Source organism: Nerophis ophidion, linkage group LG14 (genome assembly GCF_033978795.1).
Source record: "Nerophis ophidion isolate RoL-2023_Sa linkage group LG14, RoL_Noph_v1.0, whole genome shotgun sequence".
Lineage (NCBI taxonomy): Eukaryota > Metazoa > Chordata > Actinopteri > Syngnathiformes > Syngnathidae > Nerophis > Nerophis ophidion.
The window spans coordinates 43950562-43977957 of record NC_084624.1 but is presented as its reverse complement, the minus strand read 5'-3'; the positions used below and the strand labels follow the sequence as shown (position 1 = coordinate 43977957).

Sequence of the window (27396 nt, the reverse complement as noted above, 5' to 3'; positions counted from 1 at the left end):
CAGGGCAATGAAAAACTCAACCCGATGGGAAAATGAGAAACATTGGATGGGACCACAGATGTGGTCTTAATATTGTCAGAGTGGATCTAACATAATAGTGTGAGAGTCCAGTCCATAGTGGATCTACCATAATAGTGTGAGAGTCCAGTCCATAGTGGATCTAACATAATAGTGTGGGAGTCCTGTCCTTAGTGGATCTAACATAAGGTTGTGAGAGTCCAGTCCATAGTGGATCTAACATAATAGTGTGAGAGTCCAGTCCATAGTGGATCTAACATAATAGTGTGAGAGTCCAGTCCATGGTGGATCTAATATAATAGTGTGAGAGTCTAGTCCATAGTGGATCTAACATAATAGTGTGAGAGTCAAGTTCATAGTGGATCTAACATAATAGTGTGAGAGTCCAGTCCATAGTGGATTTAACATAATAGTGTGAGAGTCCAGTCCATAGTGGATCTAACATAATAGTGTGAGAGTCCAGTCCATAGTGGATCTAACATAATAGTGTGAGAGTCCAGTCCATAGTGGATCTAACATAATAGTGAAAGTCCGGTCCATAGTGGATCTAACATAATAGTGAGAGTCCAGTCCATGGTGATCTAATATAATAGTGAGAGTCCAGTCCATACTGGATCTAATATAATAGTGTGAGTCCAGTCCATAGTGGATCTGACATAATATTTTTTATAGTCCAGTCCACAGTGGATTTAACATAATAGTGTTAAACTCCAGTCTATAGTGGGGCCAGCAGGAGAGAATCCAGAGTGGAGACAGGTCAGCAGCGCAGAGACGTCCCCAACCGATGCACAGACAAGTGGTCCATCCTGGGCCCCGACTTTGGACAGCCTGTGTTGATGCTAATGCTAACAAGGGACATTGAGGTCCGCATGAGAATCTTGCAGTGATGTGATCTTCTTTTCTGCCCGTTGTTCTCCAATTGTGTTTTTGCAATGTCGATGAGACAACAAACAGTCCCATCTTTGATTATCCGAGCTTTCTTTTCGATCCACACATGCAGAAAATATTTCTACGTTTAGACATTTGAAGTTGTAGACCATCTCGGATGTTATGTGGCATACTGTGACACGGCGCCCTCTTCTGTCATCTCCCCACAGAACCCTCGGTTCCGCTGGACCCCATTTCCTCGTCCAACTCCTCCTCGCAGATCATCCTCAAGTGGAAGCCCCCCAACGACCCGAACGGCAACATCACTCACTACAAGGTCTTGTGTCAGCGACAGGCGGAGGCCAGCGAGCTCTACAAGTTCGACTACTGTCAAAAAGGTGCTTGCTGATTTTCTCTCTGTTGCTATTTGGCCTCTCAGTTTTTAATACCAGGCCCGCTGGATATATACAAACCTCGTTTCCATATGAGTTGGGAAATTGTGTTAGATGTAAATATAAACAGAATACAATGATTTGCAAATCCTTTTCAACCCATATTCAGTTGAATATGCTACAAAGACAACATATTTGATGTTCAAACTGATAAACATTTATTTAATTTTTTTGTGAAAATAATCATTAACTTTAGAATTTGATGCCAGCAACACGTGACAAAGAAGTTGGGAAATGTGGCAATAAATACTGATAAAGTTGAGGAATGCTCATCAAACACTTATTTGGAACATCCCACAGGTGTGCAGGCTAATTGGGAACAGGTGTGTGCCATGATTGGGTATAAAAACAGCTTCCCAAAAAATGCTCAGTCTTTCACAAGAAAGGATGGGGCGAGGTACACCCCTTTGTCCACAACTGCGTGAGCAAATAGTCAAACAGTTTAAGAACAACCTTTCTCAAAGTGCAATTGCAAGAAATTTAGGGATTTCAACATCTACGCTCCTTAATAGCATCAAAAGGTTCAGAGAATCTGGAGAAATCACTCCACGTAAGCGGCATGGCCGGAAACCAACATTGAATGAGCGTGACCTTCAATCCCTCAGACGGCACTGTATCAAAAACCGGCATCATTCTCTAAAGGATATCACCACATGGGCTCAGGAACACTTCAGAAAACCACCGTCACAAAATACAGTTGGTCGCTACATCTGTAAGTGCAAGTTAAAGCTCTACTATGCAAAGCGAAAGCCATTTATCAACAACATCCAAAAACGCCGCCGGCTTCTTTGGGCCCGAGATCATCTAAGATGGACTGATGCAAAGTGGAAAAGTGTTCTGTGGTCTGACGAGTCCACATTTCAAATTGTTTTTGGAAATATTCGACATCATGTCATCCGGACCAAAGGGGAAGCGAACCATCCAGACTGTTATCGATGCAAAGTTCAAAAGAGTTCAAAAGCCAGCATGTGTGATGGTATGGGGTGCATTAGTGCCCAAGGCATGGGTAACTTACACATCTGTGAAGGCACCATTAATGCTGAAAGGTACATACAGGTTTTGGAACAACATATGCTGCCATCTAAGCGCCGTCTTTTTCATGGACGCCCCTGCTTATTTCATTAAGACAATGCCAAGCCACATTCAGCACGCGTTATAACAGCGTGGCTTCGTAAAAAAAGAGTGCGGGTACTTTCCTGGCCCGCCTGCGGTCCAGACCTGTCTCCCGTCGAAAATATGTGGCGCATTATGAAGCGTAAAATAGGACAGCGGAGACCCCGGACTGTTGAACGACTGAAGCTCTACATAAAACAAGAATGGGAAAGAATTCCACTTTCAAAGCTTCAACAATTAGTTTCCTCAGTTCCCAAACGTTGATTGAGTGTTGTTAAAAGAAAAGGTGATATAACACAGTGGTGAACATGCCCTTTCCCAACTACTTTGGCACGTGTTGCAGCCATGAAATTCTAAGTTGATTATTATTTGCAAATATGAGTTTGAACATTAAATATGTTGTCTTTGTAGTACATTCAACTGAATATGGGTTGAAAAGGATTTGCAAATCATTGTATTCTCTTTATATTTACCTCTCACACAATTTCCCAACTCATATGGAAACAGGGTTTGTACAATAAGATTACAATGTCCACATTGTTTAGGGAATGTCAACTACTATGGTAGTGGTAAATGGGTTATACTTGTATAGCGCTTTTCTACTTTCAAGGTACTCAAAATGCTTTGAAACTATTTCCGCATTCACAAACAGTGATGGCGGGATCTGCCGTGCAAGGCGCCAACCACCACCCATCAGGAGCAAGGCTGAAGTGTCTTGCTCAAGGACACAACGGCCGTGACTCGGCTAGTAGAAGCTGGGGATGGAACCAGGCATGGCCACTTTCCCCCTCCCTCTGTACTGTAGATCTTTTCAATGTGTGGGTGTCCAAAGTGTGGCCCCGGGGCCATTTCCAATCCAGCAACTAGTTTATTGGCCCTCGGTACTGACATAGAGGAGTGAGGTTTACCACTCTACACTTGCACGGCCACGGCTGACCTCCGTTAGATCAGCATGTTGTAAAAACGGAGTTAATTCATTATTCCTGAGCTATATTATTGTACATGACACTTGTAGAACGAGGCTAGGCTGTTGATGTTTGGTACCATGTGCTTTGAGCAAGATCTGTCGCACAGGTGCAAGGGTAAGCAGTGTCTGATGGAGGTCATCATAGGGCCAACCACTCCAACCCTGAGATTATCCACTCACCTGTCAGCTGCACACACCCCGCCCGCAGGGAACGCGTGGACCACGCCCCTTGCCACATGCCTCCACCGCCAGACTCAGGCCGGGCACCCGTCTGGCCGCACTCACTCCCCCCCTTCTCTGGGCGAGAGAGGAAGTCGGCCACGGCCGTCTGCGCGCCCGGCCTGTGGACCACCCAGAAGTTGTAGGGTGGAAAACCTGTTCGTTGGCCCCCGGTAGTTCGGTCGAGGGATGTCCCATATCATGGCGAGTCGTCGCCGGAGGGCCGGGGCGGTTTTCTCGGCCGTTGCCGTCGTTGCCTCTCTGTGAACCGTCAGGTGCTCTTCCCCTAGTTTCACCGTTGTCTTCACGTCCGGTGGACTGTGGTAGCGCACCCATGCAGATGTCTGTCGTGGAAATTTCTTAAAGACGATCCTTCAGTGACAAATAGCTTTAAAATTATTTATTCAAGTAACAAACAAATATTAACAAGCTTTGCACAGCGAGACCAAACTAAAAGGACACACGCGTTCGTTCCAGCTTGTTCTAACCCTTTTAGAATATGTCATGACAATTATACATTCTCAGAAGTCCCACCCTCCATGCCTATTTACATACAGTACACCAGTGGAATGAATACCCAAGTCCTGTGAAGAAGGAGAGGGTGTCGTTTGGTCACTCAGGAAAGGGCAATAGTTTAGCACGGGGGGGGGGGTGCCAGGGAGAGAAAACACACATGCCCAGGTCAACTAAAGTCCACATGTCACATCAAAGACACAGGAGACAGAGCTTGATCAGATAAGAGATCTCTTGCTAAGTGTCACAGTCCTGAGCCCAATAAACAACTTTTGGTACCCAGTTCAAAGAACATCATCCATTTAAACGAGTATAAGTAATTTTGCTATCACATGTCCTCGCCGGGATGCCGTCAAGGAACTGCTCCAACACAATTGACTCCAACATCTTTGAGTCCTGCCCGTTGGGTTGGAGCCACCGGATCGCTGCATCCCTCAGTCGATGTGAGAACACAAAAGGCCGGCCCTCCGGCTCCAGCTTCATGGCCCGGACCTGTCAGCGGTGATCTTCGGGGTTGCGGCCGACTCGGTCCAGGATGGCATGCCGTTGGCTGGCGTACTGCGTGCGGGCCGACGCTGGGAGACTCAAGAGCGGCAGCAGCCTCGCGCCCCATTCTTCCTCCGGCCACTTGCAGGATGTCTTCGTGGCCTCGAAGACCTCCAGGAAAGTTTGTGTGTCCTCCCCCTCCACCATGCGCTTCGTGGCGGATGACCCACCCGCTGTGTCCGCTCGGCCCATCAATGCCTGTAGCACTTGGTTCTGTTGTCGGCTCGCCGCCGACAGTTCCGCCAGGAATTGGCCCAGCGCTTCCAGGGGGGTTGGTGCCGACATCCTTACGTGATCTGTTGGGTGCCACTGTAGCAAGGCTCGTGCTTGGGTTCTTCTGAGATCACAGGAATGAGCAGCACACTCAAGGCAGCGTTTACAATATTTAATTTAGTTTTTGCAACAAATGTCAGTTCTTACTTTTCAGTTCGTACTTTCAATCAATAGTCTCTGTTTAGTTTTCTGTCCATTTGGCTTTCCAGCCGCTCGTCCTCCTGCGTTCTTCCCCCCTGTCAAGGTCTCCCGCGCTGCTAATAAAGGAACAGGTGATTAGATAACTCGTTCCAGCTGAGATTATCCACTCACCTGTTAGCTGTTTCATGGCCGATCCTTGCACACACCCCGCCCGCAGGGAACGCGTGGACCACGCACCTTGCCACAGAGGTCATCATAGGGCCGACTACGCCAACCCTTAATGGAGGTCATCATAGGGCCAACCCTCTATGGAGGTCATCATAGGGCCAACCACTCCAACCCTCTATGGAGGTCATCATAGGGCCAACCACTCCAACCCTCTATGGAGGTCATCATAGGGCCAACCAGTCCATCCCTCTATTAACAACTTGCATGCATCGAGGGAAAAGATCTGCAGGGGCTTAGTGTCTCTTAGAATTCATCAACAGCAGCACGATGGCTAGAGGACAGAAAGGGACAATGTCACTTGTCCTCCGTGTGTGTGTGTAGGTGCGTGTGTGCCTGTGTGTGTGTGTTCGTGTGCGTGTGTTGGTTTGTTGGTTTGTTTTGTGTTGGTTGGTTGGTTGGTTTGTTTTGGTTTGGTTGGTTTGTGTTGGTTGGTTGGTTGGTTTGTTTTGGTTTGTGTTGGTTGGTTGGTTTGTGTTGGTTGGTTGGTTGGTTTGTTTTGGTGTGGTTGGTTGGTTGGTTTGTTTTGGTTTGGTTGGTTTGTGTTGGTTGGTTGGTTGGTTGGTTTGTTTGTTTGTGTTGGTCGGTTGGTTCGTTGGTTTTGGTTTGTGTTGGTTAATTGGTTTGTGTTGGTTGGTTGGTTTGTTTTGGTGTGGTTGGTTGGTTGGTTTGTTTTGGTTTGGTTGGTTTGTGTTGGTTGGTTGGTTGGTTGGTTTGGTTGTTTGTGTTGGTCGGTTGGTTCGTTGGTTTTGGTTTGTGTTGGTTGGTTGGTTTGTTTTGGTTTGGTTGGTTGGTTGGTTCGTTGGTTTTGGTTTGTTTGGTTGGTTGGTTTGTTTCGGTTGGTTTGTTTTGGTTTGTGTTGGTTAGTTGGGTTGGTTAGTTTGGTTTGTTTCGGTTAGTTTGTTTTGGTTTGTGTATGTTGGTTGGTTGGGTTGGTTTGTTTTGGTTGGGTGGTTGGTTTTCTTGTTCTGATTGGTTTGTTTGTTTGGTTTGTTTAGTTTGTTTGGTTGGTTAAATTTGTTTGGTTGGTTGGTTAAATTTGTTTGGTTGGTTGGTGTGTTTGTTGGTTGGTGTGTTTGTTAGTTGGTTGGTTGGTTTGTGTTGGTTGGTTGGGTTGGTTAGTTTGGTTTGTTTCAGTTGGTTTGTTTTGGTTTGTGAATGTTGGTTGGTTGGGTTGGTTTGTTTTGGTTGGGTGGTTGGTTTTCTTGTTCTGATTGGTTTGTTTGTTTGGTTTGTTTAGTTTGTTTGGTTGGTTGGTGTGTTTGTTGGTTGGTTGGTTGGTTTGTGTTGGTTGGTTTTGGGTTATATTTGTTGGTTGGTTTTGGTTTGTTTGTGTTGGTTGGTTGGTTGGTTGGTTTGTTTGTGTTGTTTGGTTGGTTTGTTTTGGTTGGTTTGTTTTGGTTGGTTGGTCGGTTGGTTGGTTTGTTTTGGTTTGGTTGGTTGGTTTGGTTTGTTTGATTGGTTGGTTAGTTTTGATTTGGTTGGTTTAGTTTGGTTGGTTGGTTGGTTTGTTTTGGTTTGGTTGGTTTGTGTTGGTTGGTTGGTTTGTTTGTTTGTGTTGGTCGGTTGGTTCATTGGTTTTGGTTTGTGTTGGTTGGTTGGTTGGTTTGTTTTGGTTTGGTTGGTTTGTGTTGGTTGGTTGGTTCGTTGGTTTTGGTTTGTTTCGGTTGGTTTGTTTTGGTTTGTGTTGGTTAGTTGGGTTGGTTAGTTTGGTTTGTTTGTTTTGGTTTGTGTATGTTGGTTGGTTGGTTTGGTTTGTTTTGGTTGGGTGGTTGGTTTTCTTGTTCTGATTGGTTTGTTTGTTTGATTTGTTTAGTTTGTTTGGTTGGTTAAATTTGTTTGGTTGGTTGGTGTGTTTGTTGGTTGGTGTGTTTGTTAGTTGGTTGGTTGGTTTGTGTTGGTTGGTTGGGTTGGTTAGTTTGGTTTGTTTTGGTTTGTGTATGTTGGTTGGTTGGGTTGGTTTGTTTTGGTTGGGTGGTTGGTTTTCTTGTTCTGATTGGTTTGTTTGTTTGGTTTGTTTAGTTGGTTTGGTTGGTTAAATTTGTTTGGTTGGTTGGTGTGTTTGTTGGTTGGTTGGTTAGTTTGTGTTGGTTGGTTTTGGGTTATTTTTGTTGGTTGGTTTTGGTTTGTGTTGGTTGGTTGGTTGGTTGCTTGGTTTTTTTGTGTTGGTTGGTTGGTTGGTTTGTTTGTGTTTGGTTGGTTGGTTGATTTGTTTTGGTTGGTTTGTTTTGGTTTGTGTTAGTTGGTTTGTTTGTTTGGTTGGTCGGTTGGTTGGATTGTTTTGGTTTGGTTGGTTGGTTTGGTTTGTTTGATTGGTTGGTTAGTTTTGATTTGGTTGTTTTGTTTTGGTTTGGTTGGTTGGTTGGTTTGGTTGGTTTGTGTTGGTTGGTTGGTTTGTTTGTTTGTTTGTGTTGGTTGGTTGGTTGGTTTTGGTTTGTGTTGGTTGGTTGGTTTGTGTTGGTTGGTTGGTTTGTTTTGGTTTGGTTGGTTTGTGTCGGTTGGTTGGTTCGTTGGTTTTGGTTTGTTTGGTTGGTTGGTTTGTTTCGGTTGGTTTGTTTTGGTTTGTGTTGGTTAGTTGGGTTGGTTAGTTTGGTTTGTTTCGGTTGGTTTGTTTTGGTTTGTGTAGGTTGGTTGGTTGGGTTGGTTTGTTTTGGTTGGGTGGTTGGTTTTCTTGTTCTGATTGGTTTGTTTGTTTGGTTTGTTTAGTTTGTTTGGTTGGTGTGTTTGTTGGTTGGTTGGTTTGTGTTGGTTGGTTGGGTTGGTTAGTTTGGTTTGTTTCGGTTGGTTTGTTTTGGTTTGTGTATGTTGGTTGGTTGGGTTGGTTTGTTTTGGTTGGGTGGTTGGTTTTCTTGTTCTGATTGGTTTGTTTGTTTAGTTTGTTTGGTTGGTTAAATTTGTTTGGTTGGTTGGTGTGTTTGTTGGTTGGTGGTGTGTTTGTTGGTTGGTTGGTTTGTGTTGGTTGGTTTTGGGTTATGTTTGTTGGTTGGTTTTGGTTTGTGTTGGTTGGTTGGTTGCTTGGTTTGTTTGTGTTGGTTGGTTTGTTTGTGTTGTTTGGTTGGTTGGTTTGGTTGGTTTGTTTTGGTTGGTTTGTTTTGGTTTGTGTTAGTTGGTTTGTTTGTTTGTTTGGTTGGTCGGTTGGTTGGTTTGTTTTGGTTTGGTTGGTTGGTTTGGTTTGTTTGATTGGTTGGTTAGTTTTGATTTGGTTGGTTTGTTTTGGTTTGGTTGGTTGGTTGGTTTGTTTTGGTTTGGTTGGTTGGTTGGTTTGTTTTGGTTAGGATGTTGCTTGGTTTGTGTTGGTTGTTTGGGTTCGGTTGGTTGGTTTGTTTGGTAGGTTGGTTTGGTTGGTTGGGTGTTGGTTGGTTGGTTGGTTGGTTGGTTTGTGTTGGTTCTTTGGGTTGGTTTGTTTGGTTTGTTTTGGTTGGTTGGTTTGTTTTGATTGATTGGTTGGTTTGTTTTGGTTGGTTGGTTTGTTTTGATTGGTTGGTTTGTTTTGGTTGGGTTGTTTAGTTTGTTTCGTTGGTTGATTGGTTTGGTTGGTTAGTGTGTTTGTTGGTTGGTGTGTTTGTTAGTTGGTTGGTTGTTTGGTTTGTTTGTATTGGTTGGTTTGTTGGTTGGGTTGGTTTGTGTTGGTTGGTTGGTTGGTTTGTGTTGGTTGTTTGGGTTGGTTGGTTTGTTTTGATTGGTTTGTTTGTTTGGTTGGTTTGTTTAGTTTTTTTGGTTGGTTGGTTGTTTGGTTTGTTTTTGATGGTTTGTTGGTTGGTTGGTTTGTTTTAGTTGGTTGGTTTGTTTTGGTTGGTTGGTGTATTTGTTGGTTGGTTGGTTGTTTTTTTTTGTTTGTTTTGGTTTGTCTGTGTGTTTGTTTTGTCCAGCATTGTGACGGCGCTCTGGCCTTGTTGGACCCCTTCCTATCAGGAATGAAGCTGCCTTCTCGAGTGCCTACCCAGGTGGACAGCGATGAGGAGTACAGAAGGAACCAGACAGAAGAGCAGGGCCCAGGGACACGCTGCTGCGACTGCCCCAAGACCGACAAGGAGCTCAAGAAGGAGAAAGAGGAGTTGGAGTACCGCAAGACATTTGAGAACTACCTGCACAACGAAGTCTTTGAGATGAAGTAAGACTCAACACAAATACCTACTGCAGAACGCTATAAATGTTCATGCAGAATTCTTTACTTTCAAGGTCTCAGGGGACTTTTACATAGACAATCTTTTCTCATAAAATAAAAAGCAACATGATTCACCTCACGCTTATGCACGCAGGCGCTCCAGACAGCGGCGTGCTGTGATGGGCATCGCCAACCAAACCCACCCTTTGCCCACCACGGCCTCCAACAGGCCGGCGGGCACAAATGTCCCCCATGACGAGGAGGCATTTGAGATCACCAAGTTTGTGGTCACCAAGGAGTCCACCGTCATCTCCAATCTGCGCCACTTCACCAGCTACCAGATACAAGTCCACGCCTGCAACCACCCCACCGACGAAGCCCGCTGCAGCATGGCGGCGTACGTCAGCGCCCGCACCATGCCTGAAGGTACGTCAGTAACATACTTGCCAACCATGAGACCTCAGACTTGGGGAGATAGTCAAAATGGCCGCAAGGTGGGGGATTGGGGTTCATAGACATATATATAAATACATATATATGTATATATATATATATGTAGGTGTGGGAAAAATCACAAGACTACTTCATCTCTACAGAACTGTTTCAAGAGGGGTTCCCTCAATCATCAGGAGATGATTGAGGATTAACGCCGGGTCAAACTCCATCCATCCATCCATTTTCTACCGCTTATTCCCTTTTGGGGTCGCGGGGGGCGCTGGCGCTTATCTCAGCTACAATCGGGCGGAAGGCGGGGTACACCCTGGACAACATTCACACTCACATTCACACACTAGGGCCAATTTTAGTGTTGCCAATCAACCTATCCCCAGGTGCATGTCTTTGGAAGTGGGAGGAAGCCGGAGTACCCGGAGGGAACCCAGGCATTCACGGGGAGAACATGCAAACTCCACACAGGAAGATCCCGAGCCTGGATTTGAACCCAGGACTGCAGGACCTTCGTATTGTGAGGCAGACGCACTAACCCCTCCGCCACCGTGAAGCCACAAAATATTATTTTCATTAGCGCATGCCTAGAATTTCCGCCGGGTCAAACTCGTCACGTCACGAGTGACACTTCACCTGTCATCATTTTCTAAATGGAGGAGGCTGATTTCAATCATTTGAAATCGCATAAAGGGAAGAAAATTAAGAGCTATTCAGTAAGATTTAAGGTCCAAACTATTGAATATGCTAAAAAGAACAGTAAGCAGCTGTTTTTTTAACATACCGTAGCTGCGTGTGTCAAATATGAGTCATTAAATGACTCCCGCCTCCTGGTGGTAGAGGGCGCTAGTGATGCTTCTTGCGACTACTCGGCTGCAGAAGAAGTGACAACAAGCAGCGATCGTTTATTTTGTCCTCTCGCTTGCACTTTTAACATGGAGGATTACATATCTAAAATAAAACAGTTTTCTAAATTGGACTTTCAATCAAAGCAGGAGGTAATAAAGGAAGACCTCCATGATATATACATATATATACATATATATATGTATATATCATCATCATCCCTCAATCATCATCAGGAGATGATGATTGAGGGAACCCCTCATGAAACAGTTCTGTAGAGATGAAGTAGTCTTGTGATTTTTCCCACACCTACATATTGCGCTCTACCACGGTATCAAGCACTATTCTCTGGATAATCCAATCAAGACATGTATGTATATATTTCCGTATGTATGTTTGTATGTGTATATACAGTATGTATAAATATATATTAATGTATGCGTGTAAAATTATAATTTTTTCTGTTTTTGTCTCAGACAAAGCTGACGACATCCTGGGCCCCATCACTTACGAAGTGTCCGACATGACCGTGCACATGGCCTGGCAGGAGCCTGCCTCCCCCAACGGCATGATAATCCTGTACGAAGTCCACTACAAACGCATCGGAGACAGCGAGGTGACAGCATTCGTCTGCATAGCTCGCCTTTTATTGCTCCGGTGTCACCCATTTCACTTAGGTTTTGTGCTTCATGACACACTCCGCGGCCTTCCCGGTAAGGTCTATTCAGGTGTACTGGAGAGGCGGCTACGCCGGATAGTCCAACCTCGGAATCAGGAGGAACAGTGTGGTTTTCATCCTGGTCGTGGAACTGTGGACCAGCTCTATGCTCTCGGCAGGGTTCTTGAGGGTGCATGGGAGTTTGCCCAACCAGTCTACATGTGCTTTGTGGACTTGGAGAAGGCATTCGACCGTGTCCCCCAGGGAGTGGTCAGAGAGTATGGGGTATCGGACTGTCTGATTGTGGCGGTCCGTTCCCTGTATGATCAGTGTCAGAGCTTGGTCTGCATTGCCGGCAGTAAGTCCGCCAAGGTTGCCCTTTGTCACCGATTCTGTTCATAACTTTTATGGACAGAATTTCTAGGTGCAGTCAAGGCGTTGAGGGGATCCGTTTTGGTGGCTGCAGGATTAGGTCTCTGCTTTTTGCAGATGATGTGGTCCTGATGGCTTCATCTGGCCAGGATCTCTAGCTCTCACTGGATCGGTTCGAGTGTGAAGCGACTGGGATGAGAATCAGCACCTCCAAGCCGGAGTCCATAGTTCTCGCCCGGAAAAGGGTGGAGTGCCATTTCCGGGTTGGCCCCAAGTGGAGGAGTTTAAGTACCTCGGAGTCTTGTTCACGAGTGAGGGAAGAGTGGATGGTGAGATGGACAGGCGGATCGGTGCGACGTCTTCAGTAATGCGGACGCTGTATCGATCTGTTGTGGTGAAGAAGGAGCTAAGCCGGAAGGCAAAGCTCTCAATTTACCGGTCGATCTACGTTCCCATCCTCACCTATGGTCATGAGCTTTGGGTTGTGACCGAAAGGAAAAGATCATGGCTACAAGCGGCCCAAATTAGATTTGGCTGGCAGGGGTCTCCCTTAGAGATAGGGTGAGAAGCTCTGTCATCCGGGAGGAACTCAAAGTAAAGCCGCTGCTCCTCCACATGGAGAGGAGCCAGATGAGGTGGTTCGGGCATCTGGTCAGGATGCCACCCAGGCATTTCAGGCACGTCCGACTGGTAGGAGGCCACGGGCAAGACCCAGGACACGTTGGGAAAACTATGTCTCCCGGCTGGCCTGGGAACGCCTTGGGATCCCCCGGGAAGAGGTAGACGAAGTGGCTGGGGTTGAAGGAAGTCTGGGCTTCCCTGCTTAGGCTGCTACCCCCGCGACCCGACCTCGGATAAGCGGAAGAAGATGGATGGTTCATGACAATGTCAACATGGCCCTTTGTTTTACTTGCCAGATGTGGAAATTAATCTCGTAAAAACATTTCCAGTTTAGACTTCATGTGCGCATCCATCTGTGATATTTTTAACCCAAGAACTGCTCTTTCTCACACAGGAGTTGCACCACTGCGTGTCCAGGAACGTCTACAGGGCGACCCGCGGCTGCAAGCTGAGAGTGATGCATTCTGGGAACTACACGGTGAGAATCCGAGCCACCTCTCTGGCCGGCAATGGATCCTGGACTGAGCCCACATACTTCTACGTGCAGGACGCCAGTAAGCATCCAGCTAAACTGTGATCAGTTAGTTTGCGTGTCGTGTCTCAATTTGTGGGCGGGTGCTTTAACAGGAGATCCCCTCAACATGGCAAAGATTGTTATCGGGCCGGTCATTTGCGTGGTTCTGCTGCTCTGTGTGGCTGTGGCAGGATTCATGATGTTCAAGAAGAAGTAGGCCGCCGTTCGTCCGGAACCACTCTGATCCTTCTTTATTTTTTTCCTGCTGTCCTAATTGTGTGCCACCTTTCCCCACTCATAGTCAAACTCAGGGGCCGAGCGGTCCAATCTACGCCTCGTCCAACCCGGAGTACCACAGCGCTAATGACAGTAAGCCCTTTGATTGACATCAACAATCTGGCTCAAGCGGCACCGCTGTAACCCGTTCTTGCTGCGCAGTGTACGAGGAGGACGAGTGGGAGGTGGCCCGGGAAAAGATCAACATCAAGCGGGAGTTGGGTCAGGGCTCCTTCGGCATGGTGTACGAGGGCATCGCCAAAGACATCATCAAGGGCGAGGGCGAGAGCCTCGTGGCCGTGAAGACGGTCAACGAGTCGGCCAGTCTGAGGGAGAGGATCGAGTTCCTCAACGAAGCCTCGGTCATGAAGGCCTTCAGTTGCCACCACGTGGTAAGGATGAAGCGACATTGTCGTGCAAAATTTACATCGTCAACGTGTGGAATAATTAATTTAGATGATTTAATTCAATTCTTCATGAATTAATGTCACCGTGAATTAATATTAATACCGTTTTTCCTTGAATTGCCGCCGGGGCGCTAATTAATTTAAAACCTCTTCTCACTCCGACGCTTACCAAAGGCATGCGGTAAAGGCAAGCATGCGCTAATTATTTTAAAACCTCTTCTCACCCCGGCGCTTACCAAAGGCATGTGGTAAATTTAGGCCTGCGCTTAAAAATTTGAGTGTGATGTAAGGATACCATCATGAAAAGCGCATTTAATAAAAAAAAACGTTATTATGGTCTTACCTTTACTTATAAATGAAGTCCATGCGCAGCTCCTTCTGATCAAAAGCATCAATAACTTGTTTATAGAAGTCTTTCTTATCTTTCTTCAGTTTTAAACGTCTCTCTGTCTCGATGGAGGTCTTCCTTTATTACCTCCTGCTTCGATTGAAAGTCCAATTTAGAAAACTGTTTTATTTTAGATATGTAATCCTCCATTTTAAAAGTGCAAGCGAGAGGAAAAAATAAACACACTCTTGCTGCTTGTTGTCACTTCTTCTGCAGCCGAGTAGTCGCAAGAAGGATCACTAGCGCCCTCTACCACCAGGAGGCGGGAGTCATTTAATGACTCATATTTGACACACGCAGCTACGGTATGTTAATAAAACATAGCTGCTTACTGTTCTTTTTAGCATATTCAATAGTTTGGACCTTAAATCTTACTGAATAGCTCTTAATCTTCTTCCCTTTATGCGATTTCAAATTATTGAAATCAGCCTCCTCCATTTTGAAAATGATGACAGGTGAAGTGTCACTCGTAACGTGACGAGTTTGACCCTGTGGAAATTCTAGGCATATGCTAATTATTTTGCGAAACGAGTTTGACCCGGCGGAAATTGTAGACGTGCTAATGAAAATAACATTTTGTGAAATGACTTTGACCCGGCGTTAATCCTGAGCCGGCAGTAATGCTAAGCATGCGCTATTTATTTTGCGAAACGAGTTTGACCCGGCAGTAATTCTAGGCAGGCGCATACTATATACCCGGAGGCAATTCAAGGAAATACGGTATGTTAAAGAATCAGCACCTCCAAGTTCGAGTCTATGGTTCTTGCCCGGAAAAGGGTGGGGAGGAGATCCTGCCCCAGGTGGAGGAGTTCAAGTACCTGGGAGTCTTGTTCATGAGTGAGGGAAGAGCGGATCGTGAGATTGTCTTCAGTAATGCGGACGCTGTATCGATCCGTTTTGGTGAAGAAGGAGCTGAGCCGGAAGGCAAAGCTCTCAATTTACCACTCGATCTACGTTCCCATCCTCACTTATGGTGAAGATATCAGGTTTCAAACACTGATGACATGTTAAAACAGGACAAGAAGCGAAAAAAATCCAACAGCGAGAATTAAATTTGGCTCAATTTGAGGAGAAAGGTCTGGTCCGTGCTCTTGTACAGTCTCCAACACGCTCTGGCGAAAGATTGCACGCCTCCTCCTTTATTTGGACTTTCCCTGACCACATGTCAACAGCTGCTTCCAAAGGGGCGGGGGTCGTAAACAGTTCACAGAAAAGGTCGTAAAACAGTTCAAAGAAGAGGTTCGTAAAACAGTTCAAAAAGAGGTCGTCTGGAACTTGGGCGGATGCTGCCTTCTCTCCGCTTTGTAGTTCTCGGATTAAAAAAATATTTTTTTTCTTGATTACAATACATGAAAGAAACACAAAAACACCTTCCCCTACACCGGGGAGTTTTACAAGCCTTATACTTGGTTGGTTTGAATATATGTTTTTGCTTTTCTCGCCAGGCAATCAATGTAACACAAAGTTTTTGTGATTTCTTAGAAACAATTGTTCTAACACATGAGCTTTGGGTTATGACCGTAAGGACAAGATCACAAGTACAAGCGGCCCAAATGAGTTTCCTCCGCCGGGTGGTGCGTCTCTCCCTTAGAGATAGGGTGAGGAACTCAAAGTAAAGCCGCTGCTCCTCCACATGGAGAGGAGCCAGGTGAGGTGGTTCGGGCATCTGGTCAGGATGCCACCCGAACGCCTCCTTAGGGAGGTGTTTAGGGCACGTTTGACCAGTAGGAGGCCACGGGAAGACCCAGGACACGTTGGGAAGACTATGTCTCCCGGCTGGCCTGGGAACGCCTCGGGATCCCCCGGGAAGAGCTAGACGAAGTGGCTGGGGGGAGGGAAGTCTGGGCTTCTCTGCTTAGGCTGCTGCCCCCGTGACCCGACTTCAGATAAGCGCAAGAAGATGGATGAAATTTAGATGATCATGGCATGTTCAATTAATGAAATTATAATTTTTTTTAATGATTTTTTTTATTTTGAATTGTATTATCAATTTAATAGACTTTTTCAAATCATTAAATGACTTATTTATTTAATGGCTTTTAATTTCATGATGTTGTTGCAATGTTTTAAGTAAATGAGTCGTTCAAATTGGTGGTAGGTTGGATTTATTTGATAGAATAAATTTACAATAGTTATAGTCACCATAATTATTTATTTATTTCATTTACAGAATGTAAAACTTTTTATTTTTTTGTATTCTATTAAACTTTGGTGTAAGTTTATGTAAAGGTGCAGAAAACCACTTGATACCGAGTCAGACCAAAGACTATAAAAATGGGAGCCATTACCTCCCTGCTTGGCACTCAGCATTAAGGCTTGGAATTAGGGTTAAATCACTAAAAATTATTCCCGGGCGTGGCCACCGCTGCTGCTCACTGCTCCCCTCACCTCCCATGGGGTGATCAAGGTTGATGGGTCAAATGCAGAGAATAATTTTGCCACACCTAGTGTGTGTCTAACTTTAACTTTAACTTCATCAAGTAGCTGGAGCTTTGGCCTTTATTAAAGCACTTTACTGCCACCTACTGGACATGAGTCCAACAATATCATCAATTGTTCTCCAAGCGACTATTTTTACAGTCTTACGAGCTGCTGTTGATTTATTAACTTCCTGAATGAAGAATTTAACATTTGAAAGCATTGCTCAATATTTGTATTATATACAAACCCCGTTTCCATATGAGTTGAGAAATTGTGTTAAATGTAAATATAAACAGAATACAATGATTTGCAAATCCTTTTCAACCCATATTCAGTTGAATATGCTACAAAGACAACATATTCGATGTCCAAAGTCAAACTTTATTTTTTTTTTTGCAAATAATAATTAACTTAGAATTTCATGGCTGCAACACGTGCCAAAGTAGTTGGGAAAGGGCATGTTCACCACTGTGTTACATCACCTTTTCTTTTAACGACACTCAATAAACGTTTGGAAACTGAGGAAACTAATTGTTGAACCTTTAAAGGTGGAATTATTTCCCATTCTTGTTTTATGTAGAGCTTCAGTCGTTCAACAGTCCGGGGTCTCCGCTGTCCTATTTTAGGCTTCATAATGCGCCACACATTTTCAACGGGAGACAGGTCTGGACTGCAGGCGGGCCAGGAAAGTACCCGCACTCTTTTTTTACAAAGCCACGCTGTTGTAACACGTGCTGAATGTGGCTTGGCATTGTTTTGCTGAAATAAGCAGGGGCGTCCATGAAAAAGACGGCGCTTAGATGGCAGCATATTTTGTGCCAAAACCTGTATGTACCTTTCAGCATTAATGGTGCCTTCACAGATGTGTAAGTTACCCATGCCTTGGGCACTAATGCACCCCCATACCATCACAGATGCTGGCTTTTGAACTTTGCGTCGATAACAGTCTGGATGGTTCGCTTCCCCTTTGGTCCGGATGACACGATGTTGAATATTTCCAAAAACAATTTGAAATGTGGACTCGTCAGACCACAGAACACTTTCCCACTCTGCATCAGTCCATCTTAGATGATATCAGGCCCAGAGAAGCCATCAGTGTTCCTGGATGTTGTTGATAATTGGCTTTCGCTTTGCATAGTAGAGCCTTAACTTGCACTTACAGATGTAGCGACAAACTGTATTTAGTGACAGTGGTTTTCTGAAGTGTTCCTGAGCCCATGTGGTGATATCCTTTAGAGATTGATGTCGGTTTTTGATACAGTGCCGTCTGAGGGATCAAAGGTCACGGTCATTCAATGTTGATTTCTGGCCATGCCGCTTACGTGGAGTTTTTTCTCCAGATTCTCTGAACCTTTAGATGATATTATGGACCGTAGCTGTTGAAATCCCTAAATTTCTTGCAATTGCACTTTGAGAAATGTTGTTCTTAAACTGTCTGACTATTTGCTCACGCAGTTGTGGACAAAGGGGTGTACCTCGCCCCATCCTTTCTTGTGAAAGACTGAGCATTTTTTGGGAAGCTGTTTTTATAGCCAATCATGGCACCCACCTGTTCCCAATTAGCCTGCACACCTGTGGGATGTTCCAAATAAGTGTTTGATGAGCATTCCTCAACTTTATCAGTATTTATTGCCACCTTTCCCAAATTCTTTGTCACGTGTTGCTGGCATCAAATTCTAAAGTTAATGATTATTTGCAAAAAAAATCAGTTTGAACATCAAATATGTTGTCTTTGTAGCATATTCAACTGAATATGGCTTGAAAAGGATTTGCAAATCATTGTATTCTGTTTATATTTACATCGAACACAATTTCCCAACTCATATGGAAACGGGGTTTGTATTTAGATCACATACCAATTGTTTACCTTCGTGTCTGCCAGTTAGCGCTTAATAATAAGAGCTTCTTTGTCAGGTGCGTCTCCTGGGCGTCGTGTCCAAGGGCCAGCCCACCCTGGTCGTGATGGAGCTGATGACCCACGGAGACCTGAAGAGCTACCTGCGCTCTCTCCGGCCCGACGCAGAGGTAACTCTTCATCGGTCGATGAAATGAATAATATTTCTATTTTAAAGGCCCTTACATTCAATGATGCTATTTTTAAGGGTGTCAAAATCCATCCATCCATTTTGTACCACTTGTCCCTATTACGTTAAATGCGATTCCTTAATTAGTCACATTTAACATGTTTTTCTAATGCATTACCTTGTAATAATAATAATAATAATAATAATTTGTAATGCACTTTACATTTGTTAAAATCTCAAAGTGCTACAAAGTATATAAAAAATAAGAAAAAATAGGATTAAGGTCTAATAAAATAAAATAAAAACGTGAAAAACTGTAAAACTGTAGTGAGAGTCCAATCCATAGTGGATCTAACATAATAGAGTCCAGTCCATAGTGGATCTAACATAATAGTGAGAGTCCAGTCCATAGTGGATCTAACATAATGGTGAGAGTCCAGTCCATAGTGGATCTAACATAATATTGAGAGTCCAGTCCATAGTGGATCTAACATAATATTGTGAGAGTCCAGTCCATAGTGGATCTAACATAATAGTGAGAGTCCAGTCCATAGTGGATCTAACATAATAGTGAGAGTCCAGTCCATAGTGGATCTAACATAATAGTGAGAGTCCAGTCCATAGTGGATCTAACATAATAGTGAGAGTCCAGTCCATAGTGGATCTAACCTAATATTGAGAGTCCAGTCCATAGTGGATCTAACATAATAGTGAGAGTCCAGTCCATAGTGGATCTAACATAATAGTGAGAGTCCAGTCCATAGTGGATCTAACATAATAGTGAGAGTCCAGTCCATAGTGGATCTAACATAATAGTGAGAGTCCAGTCCATAGTGGATCTAACATAATATTGAGAGTCCAGTCCATAGTGGATCTAACATAATAGTGAGAGTCCAGTCCATAGTGGATCTAACATAATAGTGTGAGAGTCTAGTCCATAGTGGATCTAACATAATAGTGTGAGAGTCCAGTCCATAGTGGATCTAACATAATAGTGAGAGACCAGTCCATACTGGATTTAACATAATAGTGTGAGAGTCCAGTCCATTGTGGATCTAACATAATAGTGTGAGAGTCCAGTCCATAGTGGATCTAACATATTAGTGTGAGAGTCCAGTCCATAGTGGATCTAACATAATAGTGTGAGAGTCCAGTCCATAGTGGATCTAACATAATAGAGTGAGAGTCTAGTCCATAGTGGATCTAACATATTTGTGTGAGAGTCCAGTCCATAGTGGATCTAACATAATAGTGAGAGTCCAGTCCATACTGGATTTAACATAATAGTGTGAGAGTCCAGTCCATAGTGGATCTAACATAATAGTGAGAGTCCAGTCCATATTGGATTTAACATAATAGTGTGAGAGTCCAGTCCATAGTGGATCTAACATAATAGTGTGAAAGTCCAGTCCATAGTGGATCTAACATATTAGTGTGAGAGTCCAGTCCATAGTGGATCAAACATAATAGTGAGAGTCCAGTACACAGAGGATTTAACATAATAGTGTGAGAGTCCAGTCCATAGTGGATCTAACATAATATTGTGAGAGTCCAGTCCATAGTGGATCTAACATAATATTGTGAGAGTCCAGTCCATAGTGGATCTAACATAATATTGTGAGAGTCCAGTCCATAGTGGATCTAACATAATAGTGTGAGAGTCCAGTCCATAGTGGATCTAACATAATAGTGTGAGAGTCCAGTCCATAGTGGATCTAACATAATAGTGAGAGTCCAGTCCATAGTGGATCTAACATAATAGTGAGAGTCCAGTCCATAGTGGATCTAACATAATAGTGAGAGTCCAGTCCATAGTGGATTTAACATAATGGTGAGAGTACAGTCCATAGTGGATCTAACATAATAGTGAGAGTCCAGTCCATAGTGGATCTAACATAATAGTGAGAGTCCAGTCCATAGTGGATCTAACATAATGGTGAGAGTCCAGTCCATAGTGGATCTAACATAATAGTGAGAGTCCAGTCCATAGTGGATCTAACATAATATTGAGAGTCCAGTCCATAGTGGATCTAACATAATATTGTGAGAGTCCAGTCCATAGTGGATCTAACATAATAGTGAGAGTCCAGTCCATAGTGGATCTAACATAATAGTGAGAGTCCAGTCCATAGTGGATCTAACATAATAGTGAGAGTCCAGTCCATAGTGGATCTAACATAATAGTGAGAGTCCAGTCCATAGTGGATATAACATAATAGTGTGAGAGTCCAGTCCATAGTGGATCTAACATAATAGTGAGAGTCCAGTCCATAGTAGATTTAACATAATAGTGTGAGAGTCTAGTCCATAGTGGATCTAACATAATAGTGTGAGAGTCCAGTCCATAGTGGATTTAACATAATAGTGTGAGAGTCCAGTCCATAGTGGATCTAACATAATAGTGTGAGAGTCCAGTCCATAGTGGATATAACATAATAGAGTGAGAGTCTAGTCCATAGTGGATCTAACATCTTAGTGTGAGAGTCCAGTCCATAGTGGATCTAACATAATAGTGAGAGTCCAGTCCATACTGGATTTAACATAATAGTGTGAGAGTCCAGTCCATAGTGGATCTAACATAATAGTGAGAGTCCAGTCCATACTGGATTTAACATAATAGTGTGAGAGTCCAGTCCATAGTGGATCTAACATAATAGTGTGAAAGTCCAGTCCATAGTGGATCTAACATATTAGTGTGAGAGTCCAGTCCATAGTGGATCAAACATAATAGTGAGAGTCCAGTACACAGAGGATTTAACATAATAGTGTGAGAGTCCAGTCCATAGTGGATCTAACATAATATTGTGAGAGTCCAGTCCATAGTGGATCTAACATAATATTGTGAGAGTCCAGTCCATAGTGGATCTAACATAATATTGTGAGAGTCCAGTCCATAGTGGATCTAACATAATAGTGTGAGAGTCCAGTCCATAGTGGATCTAACATAATAGTGTGAGAGTCCAGTCCATAGTGGATCTAACATAATAGTGTGAGAGTCCAGTCCATAATGGATCTAACATAATTTTGTGAGAGTCCAGCCCATAATGGATCTAACATAATATTGTGAGAGTCAAGTTCATAGTGGGTCTAACATAATAGTGTGAGAGTCCAGTCCATAGTGGACCTAACATAATAGTGAGAGTCCAGTCCATAGTGGGTATAACATAATAGTGAGAGTCCAGTCCATAGTGGATCTAACATAATAGTGTGAGAGTCTAGTCCATTGTGGATCTAACATAATAGTGTGAGAGTCCAGTCCATAGTGGATCTAACATAATAGTGTGAGAGTCTAGTCCATAGTGGATCTAACATAATAGTGAGAGTCCAGTCCATAGTGGGGCCAGAAGGAGATCATCTTGAGTGAAGACAGGTCCACCCTGGGGTCCGACTATGGACAGCTAGTACTTCATCCGTGGCCACTGAACCAGAGCAGAAAAGAAAAGAAACGGCAGATCAACTGGTCTAAAAGGGGGGTGTATTTAAAGGCTAGAGTATACAAATGAGTATTAAGATAGGACTTAAATGCTTCTACTGAGGTCGCATCTCCAACTGTTCGATTGATGGAATGAATGCTTGTGACCTAAAGAAGAAAATGTCCCCCCCAGAACAACCCAGGCCGGCCGCCTCCCACACTGAAGGAGATGATCCAAATGTCGGCCGAGATCGCGGACGGCATGGCGTACCTCAGCGCCAAGAAATTTGTGCACCGAGACCTCGCCGCCAGAAACTGCATGGTCGCTCACGACCTCACCGTCAAAATAGGAGGCGAGTTCACCACCACTAAATACTGCATGCACACGGGAGCAAACTTTTGCTGTCTTGTAGATTTCGGCATGACCAGAGACATCTACGAGACCGACTACTACAGGAAAGGCGGCAAAGGCCTGCTGCCCGTCAGGTGGATGTCACCGGAGTCCCTCAAAGATGGCGTCTTCACGGCACATTCGGACTGCTGGTCTGCTCCACACGCCTCTTTACACGCACACACCACATTTACATTTATCTAAACCTCTTCTCTGCTGCCTCCTGAAGGTCTTTCGGGGTGGTGCTGTGGGAGATCAGCACGCTAGCGGAGCAGCCTTACCAAGGACTCTCCAACGAGCAGGTGCTGAAGTTTGTCATGGACGGAGGCTACCTGGACCGCCCGGACAACTGCGCTGACAGACTGTGAGTACTTCTAAACGTCAATCGTGAATTAGTCTATTTCGGGGGTTTTGTCAAGTCGTGATGGTCCACAAACGGTTATACTAAGAGCACCCTTTTACTTCAATCGCTTTAAAACCTCGAAAGCAGGGGTCACCAGCCTTTTTGAAAGCAAGAGCTACTTCTTGGGTACTGATTGATGCGAAAGGCTACCAGTTTGATACACACTTAAATAAATAGCCAGAAATAGCCAAATTTGCTCAATTTACCTTTAATACATAAATCTATATTACAGGGGTCGGGAAGCTTTTTGGCTGAGAGAGCCGAGAAGCCAAATATTTTAAAATGTATTTCTGTAAGAGCCATATAATATTTTTTGTGATAACATTGTTATTCTGAAGCTAACTGTGGAGGGGGGCGTGGCCTGCGGGCCTGCATCGAAGCGGGGTGTTGCCAGGATCAGCCTCGAAATCCGCGACAGGTGCGTAGATGGCCCATCTGGGCCTTGTTTCCTTCACCGTGTGGCGGGGCTCATCCCTTTGAGCAGGGGTCGGGAACCTTTTTGGCTGAGAGAGCCAAGAAGCCAAATATTTTAAAATGTATTCCTGTAAGAGCCATATAATTTTTTTTTTAACACTGAACACAACTAAACGCGTGCATTTTTAAGTAAGACCAACATTTCTAGAGTATAATAAGTCTCTTATTCTTTGGAATAACATTGTTATTCTAATGCTAACTGTGGAGGGGGGCGTGGCCTGTGGGCCTGCATCGAAGCGGGGTGTTGCCAGGATCAGCCTCGTAATCAGCGACAGGTGCGTAGATGGCCCATCTGGGCCTTGTTCTCTAATCACCTGCCGCTCGGTTATAAGCAACAGCCAGGAGGAGAGACGGGGTTGGAGCTGAAGCCAAAGCACAAGCGAGGAGGAAAGACAATTGCTGGAAAGCAACTGAAAGACTTAATTGAAAAATGAAACAATATTATAACCCTGAAACAGGCTCTCATGTTGGTGCTTGGGGGTCTGTAGAACCCCCAGGTCCCCCCTGTGTGTTCTTTGATGTTTGATGTTTCCCTCTTACACACATGTAAGAGGGATGTGTTCTATGGCTATTAGTTGTTGTTTTTTTCCCTTGGCCTCAGTCTGCACCCCCTCTTCAGGACCCAGGCTAAGACTGATTTTTTTATTTTATTTAAAACTTTTATTTTTTTCTCCCATTCCCCCTCCCCTCTTGTTTACCTGTATCTCATCTTTTTTGTAAGGGGCGCTGGAAGCCGGCAGACCCGTCAGCGATCCTGTTCTGTCTCCCTGTAATGTTTGTCTAATCTTGAATGGGATTGTGCTGAAAATTTCAATTTTCCTGAAGGAACTCTCCTGACGGAATAAATAAAGTACTATCTAATCTAATCTCTAATCTAATCAGGAGGGCAAGCCCCACACTAACCAATAATAAATAAATAACTTCCTACCATTAACGCAACTTCTTAAACAGGTGCGGTAGAGAACGGACGGATGGATTAAAACAGCATGAGAATGTTTTATATTTTGAACATTATTTTTAACACTGTGATTACAAGTGGAATTATTCATTACTTATACCCCTGCTATATTAGCTCGGTTGGTAGAGTGGCCGTGTCAGCAACTTGAGGGTTGCAGGTTCAATTCCCGCTTCTGCCAACCTAGTCACTGCCGTTGTGTCCTTGGGCAAGACACTTTACCCACCTGCTCCCAGTGCCACCCAGACTGGTTTAAATGTAACTTAGATATTGGGTTTCACTATGTAAAGCGCTTTGAGTCACTTGAGAAAAAGCGCTATATAAATATAATTCACTTCACACTTCACTATATATATTAAAAAAAATGGGTATTTCTGTCTGTCATTCCGTCGTACATTTTTTTTCCTTTGACGGAAGGTTTTTTGTAGAGAATAAATGATGAAAAAAAACACTTAATTGAAGGGTTTAAAAGAGGAGAAAACACGAAAAAAAATGAAATTTAAATTTTGAAACATAGTTTATCTTCAATTTCGACTCTTTAAAATTCAAAATTCAACCGAAAAAAATGAAGAGGAAAAACTAGCTAATTCGAATCTTTTTGAAAAAATTTTAAAAATAATTTATGGAACATCATCAGTAATTTTTCCTGATTAAGATTAATTTTAAAATTTTGATGACATGTTTTAAATAGGTTAAAATCCAATCTGCACTTTGTTAGAATATATAACAAATTGGACCAAGCTATATTTCTAACAAAGACAAATCATTATTTCTTCTAGATTTTCCAGAACAAAAATTTTAAAAGAAATTCAAAAGACTTTGAAATAAGATTTAAATTTGATTCTACAGATTTTCTAGATTTGCCAGAATATTTGTATTTTATTTTAATCATAATAAGTTTGAAGAAATATTTCACATATATTCTTTGTCGAAAAAACAGAAGCTAAAATGCTTTCCTTTGAGACACTTGTGATTTAGGACTATATAAATAAACATTGATTGATAAAATGAAGAATTAAATTAAAATGTATTTATTATTCTTTATAATAAAAGAAAATGTATTTACTTGAACATTGATTTAAATTGTCAGGAAAGAAGAGGAAGGAATTTAAAAGGTAAAAAGGTATATGTGTTTAAAAATCTTAAAATCATCTTTAAGGTTGTATTTTTTTCTCTAAAATTGTCTTTCTGAAAGTTATAAGAAGCAAAGTAAAAAAATAAATGAATTTATTTAAACAAGTGAAGACCAAGTCTTTAAAATATTTTCTTGGATTTTCAAATTCTATTTGAGTTTTGTCTCTCTCAGAATTGAAAATGTCGAGCAAAGCGAGACCAGCTCGCTAGTAAATAAATACAATTTAAAAAATAGAGGCAGCTCACTGGTAAGTGCTGCTATTTGAGCTATTTTTAGAACAGGCCAGCGGGCGACTCATCTGTTCCCGCGGGCACCGCGTTGGTGACCCCTGCTCTAAAGGTTCAAACACTGATGACATCTATTAATCAGACAAGAAGCAAGGAACCAAGCAGAGACAGAGTTCAATTTAGCTCATGAGGAGAACGCATGGCGCTGCGCACCTAGTCACAGTCTTGCCCTACGCTCTAAGGTGCAGCTCCCGCGTCCCTTTTTTTATTCTGATTTCTAATAGTCAACATCGCTGAGGCAGCTTCTAAAAGGAGTGGTCACATATATTATCCAAAGCGGGTCCAGGACACACAATACGTGACGGAATGGGCTGGGGGGCATTGTAATTTCGTCTTGTCCCCGCTTTGTCTGCGTGTTGTCATCTTATCTTCGTTGAGGTCTTTGAAGTCCTTGGCTGTTAGCGGGATCAAACAAAGATAGCATCTGTGGCTGAGGCCACCCCTCAGACAAGAAGTTTTGTCCTTGCATTGATTAGAAAAAGTCTACCTTGAGCACAATAGCTAATAACTAAAGCAACCGACTTTAAGCATACTAAAGTTAGTGTGATAATATATACATAATTAAAAAATTACTGATGATGTTCCATAAATTATTTTTAAAAATTTTTCAAAAAGATTCGAATTAGCTAGTTTTTCCTCTTCATTTTTTTCGGTTGAATTTTGAATTTTAAAGAGTCGAAATTGAAGATAATTGGGGACGGCGTGGCACAGTGGGAGAGTGGCTGTGCGCAACCCGAGGGTCACTGGTTCAAATCCCACCTAGAACCAACCTCGTCACGTCCGTTGTGTCCTGAGCAAGACACTTCACCCTTGCTCCTGATGGTGCTGGTTGGCGCCTTGCATGGCAGCTCCCTCCATCAGTGTGTGAATGTGTGTGTGAATGGGTAAATGTGGAAGTAGTGTCAAAGCGCTTTGAGTACCTTGAAGGTAGAAAAGCGCTATACAAGTACAACCCATTTATCATTTATTTATAATTATTCTAACAGCTTAGTGTCCACATGCGTGGACAGCACCTTTTAGGTTTATTTCCCAAACTGTGTACACTACTGAATTGGGGTCTTATGGCCACTTATGTGGACACTTATACTACCATCTGGTGGTGTCAGAAGAGTATAACATACAATGGAATTTGGAGAGAAAAAAAAGTGTAAAAAATAAGAATTAGCATGACACTACACATGAAGTACACGTTTGTGTACTTATGGACTAAGTACATCATATCAAAAGATGTTTCTTAGTTTGTGTTCAAATTAGGGTCCAATAAGTCCAAATAGTAAAGAGAAATTTTTAAAAAAGCATTTAAACAAACAGCTTGGTCCTTAAGAGGTTAAAATTAGGCAAATATAATTCTCTCTTTAAAAAAAAAAAAGCTTTTATGGTCTTTAGGCCAGTAGGACCACCTGCTCAGTAGCCTAGTGGTTAGAGTGTCTTCTCTGAGAGCGGTAGGTTGTGAGTTCAAACCCCAGCCGAGTCATACCAAAGACTATAAAAATGTGACCCATTACCTCCCTGCTTGGCACTCAGCATCAGGGGTTGGAATTAGGCGTAAAATCACCAAAAATGATTCCCAGGTGCGGCCACCGCTGCTGCTCACTGCTCTCTCTCTGTGCATGGCGAAAAAGGGAGGGGACTCACAGAGCTTTCAAAGTGATCAGTAACACTTCCACGTTAATCACTTGTCCATTTGGTTATGGTTATGGTTTTAAGTTCATTTCAAACATGCTATATAGGTAGGCGGAAATGTTACTCTAGTTTGATAAAATTGCAAATTAAAAGGTTTTTAACCACAGGGACCAATTTTTGCAGTATAGATATTAATCCTCTTGATTGAAATGGTATTCAACAAGTAACCTACTTACAGTTTAACAGGCGTAAACCTTGTCAAATTATTTAAAAGCATGTGTTAATCACAACAATGATTATTTATTT

At 43.2% G+C, this 27396-nt stretch overlaps 1 protein-coding gene across 1 annotated transcript in view; it reads left to right on the top strand.

Moving 5' to 3' along the window:
- insra (insulin receptor a) overlaps nt 1-27396 on the top strand; it is a 157221-nt gene that overhangs the window by 127618 nt on the left and 2207 nt on the right. Inside the window, 11 exon segments of the mRNA XM_061920826.1 lie at nt 1116-1283; nt 9247-9445; nt 9594-9865; nt 11206-11345; nt 12775-12934; nt 13008-13107; nt 13196-13562; nt 18301-18411; nt 22016-22175; nt 22236-22365; nt 22443-22577. Of these exon segments, the coding sequence (XP_061776810.1) occupies nt 1116-1283; nt 9247-9445; nt 9594-9865; nt 11206-11345; nt 12775-12934; nt 13008-13107; nt 13196-13562; nt 18301-18411; nt 22016-22175; nt 22236-22365; nt 22443-22577 (1942 nt within the window).